Here is a 12,959-nt window from a genome sequence, read left to right as displayed (position 1 = left end):
GCATCGGTGGCAGGCATGCAGGGCACCTGCCAGCGTGTTCGTGCTGGATGCCTTACACTGCACAGAAGCCTCTCCTGATGCTCAGTGCAAAGATGTAGGGACTGATGTTATGGAAATTCCCTAACTATTATATCAAACAGTCTTTATAGTGTATTAACTTTGTTAATATATACATTAGTTCACTACAATGTGATGAGGTAGTGAAATTTTACTGTAGACTTTGGTATTGTTCATGCTTAAGTAAAACAAACTAACCCACAGTCCACTCCTGGAAATAAGGACTTTGCTTCTTGAAGGCTTAGAGTTGTCCATGAAGGATAAAGGATGCCCCTGGACAGCCCTTGAAACCCTCCCAGCATCGTCTGGCGTAGCATCTCAGTACCATCTGGAGGTCAGTAACTCAAGGAAATTTTCCACCATTCTTTGCTATTTGATAGTTTCTACTGGTTCCTGCTGCTGCTACTGAGCAATCCTTGCCCGCATCTATTTACATCTGCCATTCTTCCCAGTATTGCACAACATGAACTTACATGCTATAGCTGAATTACCTTTCCCAAACACAATGTTGCTTCTTCTCTGTTCATACTCCCTCCTGCACACCCTGCTCCCCAGTAAAACTAAGAATCTCAGCAGAATGTCTGCTTAGATAAGCAGGGAGTTTCTTAGTGACCTAAAATGCAAAAGAGTAAACGCCTGACTGTCATACAGCTCCTCTCTGTTGCTTTAGCATACAGCTTAAAGGGTGTTCCTTTATTATTGAATGGGTGCAATTTTTGCTACTGAGACCAGTCATCGCTGTTTTGTCAAGAGCTCGCAGAGGTTTCTTTCCTCACTGCTTCTACAGAAAAGGTCTTCCAGAACTGCTTTAATAATTTGCACCTTTTTTCTCTGATTTCCAGTACAGTGCTCCTGTTGATTTGCTTTGTGCAATGCTCTCTCTAAGCTCACACAGCTTCTCCATGTTATGTGAGACGAAGACAGGAGAGGCACTCCTCCTCCGCATGCATTTCCTGACCAATCCAAGGGCCATTATTTTCATCCACTAGACTTTTCATTCCCCAGGTACTGCAGCCTGTACGCAAGATGTTTAAATTATTTTTCTTCAGTACAAGTTACCCAGACTGTGCACAATAATGCATATAAAGCCTCACTAGTACTTGTCCAAATCCTTTCCCAGCCACACTAAGAGAAGGGAAATACAAAAATTGATACTGACTAAACTAGTATTTGACTGGTTTTCTCCCTGGTATATATTGCAAGCAGTCCCTTGACTCTCCTAACAGCTGCTGTTTTTCTCCTTGCAATGCAGTAGTATCGACTCTGATTATACTAATCTCTGTTAAGTCCTTTCTAAAATACAGCAGGCTGGCACAACACATGTTCCGTAAAGTCATTTGTTTGGCTGCTTGCTCTGGGACTCCCCATTGCAGACAGACAGATATTGCTGCCAGGGAATCCCCAGAATGTGGGTTCTTTCCTTTTTAAAAACAGAGAAGACTTCAAGGTAATTGACCCCTCCTGGTCAAGCCACCAAAGATCTGCCACAGAGACAAGAAGCTGCTACAGACCATCCCCGGAGATGAGCTGCGATAGCAATAACTTTGTACACAACAGTCATGTGAAGGACAGGATAGCTTATAGTGGAAGAAACTGGGGGTAGAAAGGACTGTTGCAGAGCACAGCCAGGCATGTTCACATTAGGAAGGCTGTGATTCCAGAGTCTGAGCTGTTACTTTTTTGGAGATTCCATTCTCGCTCAGTAAGCAAGGACCTGCACTTCTAGGTAAGGATACAAAGCCTGAGTTTACTCTTGTAAAGGAAGACAAGATGGATTATAGTTCAGGAGAAAAAATAGGAGTACAGACACCAGAATATAGAAGAGGGGAAGCTTGCTTGAAGGACTGGGATAGGGAGTTTGGGAAATTGGGGTAATGAGAGATATCACCATACTAGAGGTGAACAGCAGGCCTGAGCAAGGATGCAAGGGCATACGAATGGGATACAAATCTCTCAACATAAACTGTAGCCCCAAAAGCATTAATAACTTGTATCTTTGAGTTGCAGCCCTCTTTCCTTGCACTGTAATGGCAGAAAGATACTTAACTGTATGTTACTGTTGCTGGGTTTGTTTTCCAACGTTTCAAGGAGTTAAATAGGGAAATACTGCCGTGGGGAGTCAGGAGAGCAGAAGGGCTCAAGGGCACCAGCTGTAAACTTTAGGGAAGGGGGAGAACAGGTTTAGCACCTGACAGGGACATAAAAAGGGAAGGTGGTTTCATTAAAGCCTCCCCCGCTTTCTGCCATAGCTGTGCTCAGATTCTTGACAAGACATGCTAAGACTTAACTGGAAACTGAATTTCCCTCAAATAATTCTTTGGCCTCTTCAAAGACCTTCTTGGAAGAATCCCATGGGTTAGGGCTCTAGAAGGTAAGGGGGTCCAAGAGAGCTGGTCAATATTCAAGCACCACTTCCTCCTAGCTCAAGATCAGTGCGTCCCGAAGAGTAGGAAATCAAGCAAAGGAGGCAGGAGACCTGCATGGATGAGCAAGGAGCTCCTGGAAAAACTCAAGAGGGAAGAAGGAAGTTTACAGAATGTGGAAAAAAGGACTGGCCACTTGGGAGATGTTATTGCTAAGCCACTCTCCACCATCTCTGAAAGGTCATGGAGAACAGGAGAGGTGCCTGAGGACCAGAGGAAAGCCAATGTCACTCCGGCCTTCAAAAAGGGCAAGAAGGAGGACCCAGGAAACTACAGGCCAGTCAGCCTCAGCTCCATCCCTGGAAAGGTGATAGAACAGCTCGTTCTGGGGGTCATCAATAAGCATGTGGCGGAAAAGGAGGTTATCGGGAGTGGTCAACATGGGTTCACCAAGGGGAAATCATGCCTGACCAATCTGATAGCCTTCTATGGTGGCATGACCAGCTGGGTGGATGAAGGGAGAGCACTGCATGTTGTCTACCTTGACTTCAGCAAGGCTTGTGACACTGTCACATAACAGCCTCGTTAGCAAGCTTAGGAAGTGTGGGTCAGATGAGTGGACAGTGAGGTGGCTTGAGAACTGGCTGAATGGCAGAGCTCACAGGGTTGTGGTAAGCGGCACAGAGTCTAGTTGGAGGCCTGCAGCTAGTGGTGTGCCCCGGGGGTCGGTACTGGGTCCGGCCTTATTCATCAATGACCTGGATGAAGGGACAGAGCGTACCCTCAGCAAGTTAGCCGATGATACAAAACTGGGAGGAGCGGCCGACACACCAGAAGGCTGCGCTGTCATTCAGAGAGACCTGGACAGGCTGGAGAGCTGGGCGGAGAGGAACCAAATGAAATTCAACAAAGGCAAGTGTAGGGTCCTGCACCCAGGGAGGAATAACCCCAGCACCAGTACAGGTTAGGGGTTGACCTGCTGGGAAGCAGCGCTGCGGAGAAAGACCTGGGAGTCCTGGTGGACAACAAGCTCTCCATGATCAGTAATGTGCCCTCATGGCCAAGGTGGCCAATGGTGTCCTGGGGTACATTAAGAGGAGTGTGGCCAGCAGGTCAAGGGAGGTTCTCTTCCCCCTCTACTCTGCCCTGGTGAGGCCACATCTGGAGTACTGTGTCCAGTTCTGGGCTCCCCAGTTCAAGACAGACAGGGAACTACTGGAGAGAGTCCAGTGGAGGGCTGCGAGGATGATGAGAGGACTGGAGCATCTCTCAAATGAGGAAAGACTGAGAGAGCTGGGTCAGTTTAGCCTGGAGAAGACTGAGAAGGGATCTGATCAACGCTTATCAATACCTAAAGGGTGGATGTCCAGAGGATGGGGCCAGACTCTTTTCAGCAGTGCCCAGTGACAGGACAAGGGACAACAGGCACAAACCGGAACACAGCAAGTTCCATCTCAACATGAGGAAAAACTTCTTCCCTCTGAGAGTGACCGAGCACTGGGACAGGCTGCCCAGAGAGGTTGTGGAGTCTCCTTCTCTGGAGAGATTCAAAACCTGCCTGAACACAATCCTGTGCAACCTGCTCTGGGTGATCCTGCTCTAGTGGGCGTGGGGTGAGTGGGGGGGTGTTGGACTAGATGATATCTAGAGGTGCCTTCCAATCCCTAACAATCTGTGAATCTGTGAATTCACTGCAGCCAAGACGCACAATTTGTGAAATACAGTGTCACAAGGTTTTATCAGCATCATACAATTCCAAGATCTTGCATGAACACAACCACCAGAAAATAGACATGCAAAAACACTGAACCTGTTGGGTCTGCTGAGGCCCCTGCCAGAAGTACAGAAGTCAGCCTAGAAGGGCTCTGTAATAGTAGTCATAGTTTTTTACTACCCATGGGCACATGGCAGGGCAGCCCACAGCCTTGGGGAATTCAGGCATGCACAACCAATAAACATGTTTTCCTATAAAATCCACACACTTGAAGACAGTAATTTAAAAAATGGCAGCAACATACCACGAACTCACACCTATGTTTTCTCAGGTACCTGCTGTTTACAGTAAGAATCTTTTTTTAGGAAGTCAACATGATGGTGTTCCTTTAGTGTGGAACATCATGTTTCTCCTGTATGTCTGAAAGCAAGAAGCTGGAAATGTTACATCTTTACTGTAAGACAAATTCTGGTAGCACTTGGAATGAAAAATGATGGCCTATTTGATGACATGAAAATAGAAAGTAAAAACTCTTAAACTTCAGACCTTTACCCTTTTGTGGCCTCTTTTCCCAATACCCACCAGTGTTAGGCAATTAGAGCAGATAAACAAGCCTCAAAAGAAATTAGAATCAGGATGTAGATTCAAACTGTGTAGTTTTGATGGCCTAACATCTACTGCCTCGCTGAGATGGTAGTACATTTTGTAGATGATAAAGAAGTGGAGTTCAAAGACTGAAACGTACTGTCAGTATCTAAAGTAGGTAAGACTATTTCCATGACTAGGAAGTAGCTAACAGACCAGTGTGACATTGGTATCTTTCAAAAGAAATCTGAATACAACTTGAAACGACAGTATTAAAAATCCCAGTAACGGACAGGATGCCACACCACCAGAACAAAACGCCTCCAAGGAAAACCCACTCGCCCCTTTCTAAATACAATTCTTGGACTGAAGAATATCACAAGACCTGTGTCCATACCTGACAGACAAAAATGACATCTGTCCCTTTATCTTGTCCTGCATTATGTTCAAGCCTATGGAAATAACAGTAATTTAAGTAACAGCAGCAGCTTCCTCAGCGGGATCTATAAAATACTTTAGAGATGCAATTTGTAAAAGCTTGCCCTCTGTACATCGGTAGTAACTTACACGCAAGCAGTAACTCTTACTTGGTAAGAGCATGATACTTTTCAGGAATTCAAAGTTTCACACACGACTGTTCCATGGGATTACAGTACTACAACTGTCACAAAATTCATGCTTAAATGCAAATTTGATTATACAAGTGGCAGGATTAATTTTTTAGGAAAGCTAAACACTAAAGAACTTTAACATGCAGCTTAAACAATTTTGTATGATTTTGTGGAGTTCTTTAGTGGCAAGAAATCACAAAATTGTCTCCTACCTTTTAAGCCTGCAGATACTTACTTTGGTGGAATCTATTTCTCTTTGATAATCTCCATGTAGAAAGTTCTTTACTGCTCTCTTATGACTTAGCTAATTTATCACCACATCAAGTATCAGTCTTGCATTTAATCATTTCCTGACTGTACTCATGGCATTTTAAGTTGTAGGAAACAGTCAATAACATCGAAACTATTTTTAAAACGATTTGGTACATTTTTAGGACTATACAAAGCAAAAATTTGCTCAACTGCCTTTACCTCACCACTTCTCTGGTCTGTGGCTTATATACATACTCTCCATATTATTTCATTCCTGCATTCTCACGTAATTTCTCTCAAAGTATTTTAAATGCTTGAATTTTTTAATACTATCATATTTGAAGCTCTGGTTATCTAGCAGAAATACAGCTGCTTGACCCAAAACTGAAGACTGAAAACCTCAATGAATTTACTATTCATGCTGACCAGTTTTATTTCTCTAGACATGTAAGATGACACATTGCACGTGGGATACTCAAAAAACCCAGTATCTCTCTAGGTACATTACCTGAAGCAGTCATCACGTGTTTATTAAGTTTGAAGTTAATCTCTTTCCCTGTTTTGAGATCCTGAAGATTCAAATATGATGCAAACTTGACATTAAAAGGTAGACTTTTTTTTTTAAAAGACAGAAAAATCACTTCAGAACACATTTTCGCTAGTTCAGGTGTCTGACCCTGTTACAGTATTTAACCTTTTGACGCTTACTTCCATTTTTAAAAGCTAGTGAAAAGATTCAAGCACCATATTCCTTTCATTATAAGAAGCTTATTGTTGAGAGAAAGGAAATGACAGGAAAAGATATGCAATAAACTACACTTCTGCTCGGTGTACACGTTTTTATCTAACTTTTATTTTAGGGATGTGCAAGTAACTTTTGTAAGTATAGTATGAAGATGCCATTTCTGCCTAGTTTTAGTCATAACACAGTTCTCCAGATAGTTTTTCAGATAGCCTTCTTCATTCCTGGATCCAGCCAATATTCCTGGCCTTTTTAAAATAACATTTCCCAAAGTCTTCTCCATTTCTTTTCCACTGCTACTTTTCAGATCACGATGTAAACCCCAAAACACCCCAATAAAAACCAAGGCCTCAATCAGCTGTGATTGCTGCTTGCGCATTAGCATCCTCACAGAGACGGGGAAATACCACTTCTTACAGGGGAAACAGATTCTGGGCCTCATGACGTGTCCAGAAGTACAGCAAGAAATAAGACACGGAAGAACAAGAAACAGATCTTAAAATATTAGATTACTCTTCTGGTGAATCTTGCAGCAAGGTTTTATTCATTATCCAAAAAGCTAACCAGGGAACCCAAGATGTGCATTGATACTTTCATATGACACAACTCTCTTGGAAGTCTGGCAATGCTCTTCAAACATTTATGTTGTACCATACATTCTCAGAAGCATCTTCTTCCTTTAAAGGGAAAGGTAAACTAGGACCTTCTCATCTTTAAGTGGCAAGTGCTTTCTGCCTGTACTAAATATAATTCTTTCAAGTCTGAAAAAAGCACAGAGAATATTATAAAATAAAATGTAATACTTTACTTTTCTGCACCTATACCGTTTCAGTCTGATATATTATCCACAAATGCATAAAACTTAAGCAACATTGTCCAATGCACTCAGAATGGTCCCAAATTCAATTACAAGTAAACCACGTTAAAGATTTACTGTACAGTAAACAAATGGGTGAAAAACTGTAATTTATTGAAACTCATAACTCAAAAAATATAAGATGCTGTAGTGTACAATATGTTACACAAAGCACCCTAGGGTGCACATTCAAGTCAAGTAGTAACTCCATCGCCCCCCAAACCCTGGTACCCTAGCACGTTCCATATACAATCATGCACATTTACTCTTCAAGAGGAAGCCCCCAGTATTCTGATGTGTTTTATAGCACCAAAATCAGCATAGTCCATTGAAAAAAAATGGGGAGCTAAATTAACTTGACCAATACTTTTGACAGATATTATACATTCATGGAATTAAACAGTCTAAACTAACCTAAACAGTGCGTACTGTAAGAATTATTGTTCTAATTTGAAGTTCTCCCCATATAGCAGTAGTGGAGGCAATCTGCTCTAAGCAAAACTACTTACGTACTTCCTACACAAAGCTCATCTGCCTTTTTTGTTGGAAATAAGTCTATGAGGGGTGTGGAAAACTTGGATCTTTCAAGAACAACTACTGGTCTTAAGTAATGAAGCTGTTTTAAGGCAAGGTCTCCACAGTCCGTTAGTGCCTTGTCCAAGATCGCCCTCAAATTTTCTAAAGAAGGGGCAGATGACGATTCTGACAACAAGGGCTGGATTTCTGTTAACTGCCCATGATTATTTTGGGGTATGATTACATTTTTGTCATTTACAAAGTTGTTTACTGGTGTATCCCCTTGACCATCTCCCTCTTTTTGCAAGGTTTTATCTACTGGCAATTGCTCAGGAGACTCCCATTCTACTACCTCATCCAACTCATCATCATCATCATCATCTTTTCCCTCACTTTCCTGAATAAATTTTAAAAATGAAGACTCAAACCCCATTGGTTTATATGTCTTTAAATCAAATGGTTTGGACACTGGAGGCTTCTGAAATTTGTCCTTTGTAGCACAAGGTACACTACTTTTTGCATTTTGATTAACTGCACTATGTTGACATCCTTCTGGGTTTTTCTCTCTTGGCAACTCTAATTGTAAATTGGAGAAGTAAGAGCTATTCTCTCTTCCACTATTTTCAGAAAAACCTTCAGTTTTACACATAACCGCCTCCCTGATGTTATGCTCCTCAAAGCAGGTGTTCTTTGAACTGTGGTTATATTTTAAAGTGCCTGAATACACAAAGGCACTTGCATCAAAACTCACACTACTCGAAGGACATCTTTTTTGGTCTTCATTGCTTACATCTTGAGGATCACAGTCAGTATTTGGAACAAGAGGTTTTTCACTTTCCTGCACACACTCAGAATTAGATGATTTATCCTCTGTAACTTTTACATCTTTTTTACCCAAGTCTAAAGCTGTTTCAGAGCAGGACTGTTTTTCAATCATTATGCCACATTTAACACAAACAACAAGTTTCTGAATCCGTTGCTCTATATACATATTTGTCATCTGATGTGTGCGCTTATAGTGCCTCACTATGCTGCTTTCCAATTTGACAACAGACAAACAACCCTGAACCATGCAAGGGTACTGGGTCTGGTTAGACTTCTCTTTGCACATTTGTAGGGCTTCCTCTTTTGTTTTGAAATTCATCAAATGCTTTTCTCTACTTCTGCTAATTCTTTTAGGTTTTTCTTTCAACTGCTTCCCATTCTGCTTGCTTATGTCAAAACCAGCTTTCAAATAACTCTGTTCATTTTTTTCTTTATCTTGATTATCTTCCTCCTCCTTCTGATTTCCAAAAAGACTATCATAATATTCACTGTGTCGGAAATATACATGTTGAGAGTAATGACTGTAATTTGTGAAAATTCGATCACAGCCATTAAGGTCACAATGGATTTCAAAATCTTTGTTTAATTTTTCTTCATTGGCATGTTCTTCTATTAGGTGCTGTTTAAGCTTATTAAAGGTATAAAATACAGCAGGGCACTGGGCTTGGTTACAAGCAAATCTTGCAGATTCAGCTTCAGAAAGCAGTTTTTGATCCTCTAAGTGTTCATTGTGGAAATCACTACAATGCTTAGCAAGAGCTTTAGAACATAAAAACCGCTTACCACACTCTTTGTATTGGCATGCAAATATTTTTTTACATTTGACAAGTTCCCTTTTTGTTCTTGCTTTGTCTTTTTCTAAGCAGAGCTGTTCCTTATTATACTGGTGAACGGTTCTATAATGGCGAATCAAACCTTTCTGGTTGGTAAATGCCGAGTTGCAACTTTTATGTATACAATGAAATGGTTTGTGGTACTTATGCAATATATAGCATAAGTTTCCTTTAGCAACTGTTCTTTTGCTTCCTCTTCCCTGTCTTACTTCCAGTTCTTCCCTATGACTGTCCAGAGAAGCTAGGTTAGATGTTTTTCTTGTCACGTTGTCTGTCTCTTCACTGGACTCCAAATCTGTCTCAGAACTACAGTCTTCCTTTTTAGGATGACACAGCTGTTCAGAGTGGTCTGAATGTTCAATGAATTCAACGTTGCTTGCACAGAGAGGTGTTGCAACAGTGCTATTTTTATGTATGTCATCTGTACATAAACCTACATGATCAAATTTTTCATTAGAACATACCTTGTGAGCTACCCGCTCACAGCCAATTTGATGTTTGTTTCTATAGTGAATTCTAAGGTGTGTTTTTCTTGTAAATGATCTTTGGCAAATATGACACTTAAATGGTGAGTACCGATGCTGAAACATATTTAACTGAAGAACCATTTCCTTTGAATAGTTATGCTTTTTAACATAATGCATTAAGAGAGCTTCTCTGGTCACAAACTCACACGTACATCCTTGACATTCACAAAAAAATGGTTTAGCTGCCAGCTGAGTAAGGTACTGGCTGGGTAAATTATTTTGTTGCTCTTGAAGCTGAAATTTTGAGGTAGTTTCATCTACTGACTCAGGGCACTTGGCATCCCTAGATGAATAGGACTGTGAAGAGCCCAAAAAAGGCTTGTGTCTTGAAGAATTCTGAATGTTAGAATTTTTTAAGCTAAGATGTTTCAAACCCAGCATTAGTTCCAACATGTTATCTTCAATATTTGCTTCTTTGGAATTGTCATAAAAAGATGTTTCCGGGGAAGAAGGACAAGTTTCATCCTTCAGGCCATTGCTTCCTTTAACATCTATAGTACAATACAAGCTTTCTGGAGAGTCAGCATTCGTATCTGAATTATGACCTAACTCTGTACTGACATCTGTAGGGGATTTACTGTCCTGAGCATCACTCAACAGATTAAGAAAGTCTTTAGTTTTCATCTCCATATTTTTTTTACCTTTAAAGTTATATGGATGGGCCCTGCGAAGGTGTTTTTGCATACTTCTGGAATTTTTGTGTGTGGAACAGCAGCCTTCAAAACCACAGGACAGTTTTTTTTCATCAAAGCACACTGTCACACTGGAGCACTGTTGTTTCACATCTGCTGGATGGAAAGCTTCCTGGGACATCAGGAAACCTGGAACTGATTGATTGTGAGCCATTGTTTCAATCAGTAGAGGAGACACCTGGCCTTGGTTTACTGCAGCATCTGTGCTGTTGTCCCCACAATGAAGACTGCAATTACTTTCACTGTCTAGATCTTCACTGTCAGAGACAGCTTCTTCCTTAATCTGTGGAATTTCCTGAGAGGGATCCAAGTTATCATTCAGACTGGAATTTTCAGATTGTTCAAGCAGCTGAGACTCTGGAAGATAACTGCATTTGTCTTTTGAAACTGACTCTTCAAGTTTTAGTGTTTGCTTCACTTCCCCATTTGACACTTCAATATTATGCACTGCAAGGTGATTCTGAAATTCAGTTTTTGAATAATAAAACTTTTTGCAACCAAAGAAGTTGCAGGTGTACGATGCATCTCTGAAGTGCTGTGCCTCGTGATGGTAAAGTTGCCCTAAGTCACTGAAAACAATATTACAGCCATTTAGTTCACATTTGTAACGAAGATCATCATGTGTTTGTTTGTGATTGAGAAGCTCATTAACCGACCCAAATCTAGCATAACAATCCATTGACACACACATATATGGTTGAGGTCCACAGTGCACGCGTTCATGCTCCCGCAAATGAAAGGATGTCATGAAGTGTCGGCGACAGAAAGCGCACTTCTCTCTCCTGTTTTTCATATCCAAGTAGTGTTTTGCATTCTCATCATTGTTTTGATGTTCAGCTTTCAGATGTACACTTAAGTATTTAAACTGTTTAAATACTCTAGAACAATCTGTTCCGGGACATGGATAGATGTCTCTGTCTTGTAGCTGGCAATTTTCCAGTTGGCTAAACGTGACATATTCATGCGTGTCATTTTCAAAGTTTTCAGGCAGCTGTGGCTGATGTGACTTTTCCTGAAATACTGGAGGCGGGCTACTGGAAGCTGTTGTCTTTTGTGGTGATCTCTCTTTTTTCAGTATTATTTTCTTTTTAGGTCTGTGTGTTCTACTAGGTGGCATTTTAACATGTTCCATTACATGTGGTACAAAGAATTCCTTTCTCTTGAACTTTTTTGTACACACTGGACATGTATAAACGCCATCTTCCATATGCATCTTAGAATGATGCAGTATTCTAGCCTCTATACACTCCCTTTTGCAGAGCACACAAAAAAATTTGTACTGAAGCCATCTCTGGTATCTTTCTGAAGAACCAATTGGTTTTTTTACTCTTGCTTTTTCTTTAGGATGGTTTATTGTGTCTTTTCCATCATAATATTTATGTTCTTTTGTCTCATCATAGTCACTAAAGAAAGTTTCTAACATGTCAGTTTCATTGATTGACATATTACAACTTGCATCATCCTCAGAATCAGAAGCTACTTTCCCTAACAGTTTAAGGCAATGTCGCTTTAAAGTCTTCCAGTCCCAAAATTCAGGATCAAATGGCCAATAGGCTTTCAAAGCTAACAGCAGCTCACAACGGAGTGAATTTGGAACCAGTGCATTTTCTTCATCAAATTTTTGATCTGGTTGCATATAGAGCTCTTCCAACACATTAAATCCACTCAAAGTTGGCTCAAGTAAAAATTCTGTGAGCTGACAAGCTCTTCTGACTTCAAGGTCTTCTGGTAAAAGGCATGCAATTGTTTTACATACTGATGTCTTCATTTCATCGCTTCCGTTTGATCTGATCTGAAGGGCTCTCACACATAACAAAACAGACACAGCAAGTCCTGCTTCTTCTGCCTGTTTAAAAAAAAAAAAACAACATGAACAGCCACAAAACAAATGTTACTTTTCTTTGGTAAGTACATTCTCTCTAAAATTGTTCTATGAAAAAAACATGCAATGAGAGCATCCAATAGACTACAGCTCATTCAGAATGTATTCAGGCTTCTGTGTGTTAAGTACCCGAGTCACTGAGCATACTCTAAAAACTTGTTTATTTTATGTGAGGAACCTCTTCTACTTTTCAAGTGAGACGAGTCATTTCACATTTAATGCACTCTGTGGAGGAGTCACACAAACTAGCTCAGGCATTAGATGTTGCAAAACATCTTTCTAACTCATCTGTCTCTTCACTCAGTGACTCAATCGTACTAAATCAGATGTCTAAAAGAGAATGGTGTAATTCTTCCATTGTTTCTATAATGAATTCTATACACATTCTTTATGCAGAATTCTATTCTACCACAGCATCCACGCAGGATACTGGTACTGCATAATAAGGAAATTAATGTAAATTCACTCTCTGAAATAAAATAACCTTCAACAGCATCAGCAGTA

At 40.7% G+C, this 12,959-nt stretch overlaps 1 protein-coding gene across 2 annotated transcripts in view; it reads right to left on the bottom strand.

Moving 5' to 3' along the window:
• Positions 1–6,845: 6,845 nt before the first annotated feature.
• The window catches only part of RLF (RLF zinc finger), a 53,809-nt gene continuing 47,695 nt past the window's right edge, over positions 6,846–12,959 (bottom strand). For both annotated transcript variants that reach the window (XM_075774226.1, XM_075774227.1), the window contains one exon: positions 6,846–12,419. In XM_075774226.1, coding sequence (XP_075630341.1) covers positions 7,686–12,419 — 4,734 coding nt within the window. In that variant the 3' untranslated portion in view covers positions 6,846–7,685. The remainder of the gene's footprint in view (positions 12,420–12,959) is intronic.

Source organism: Balearica regulorum, chromosome 22 (assembly GCF_011004875.1).
Source record: "Balearica regulorum gibbericeps isolate bBalReg1 chromosome 22, bBalReg1.pri, whole genome shotgun sequence".
Taxonomy (NCBI): domain Eukaryota; kingdom Metazoa; phylum Chordata; class Aves; order Gruiformes; family Gruidae; genus Balearica; species Balearica regulorum.
Note: the sequence above shows the minus strand (reverse complement) of the source record. Positions and strands in the feature narration are given on the sequence as shown.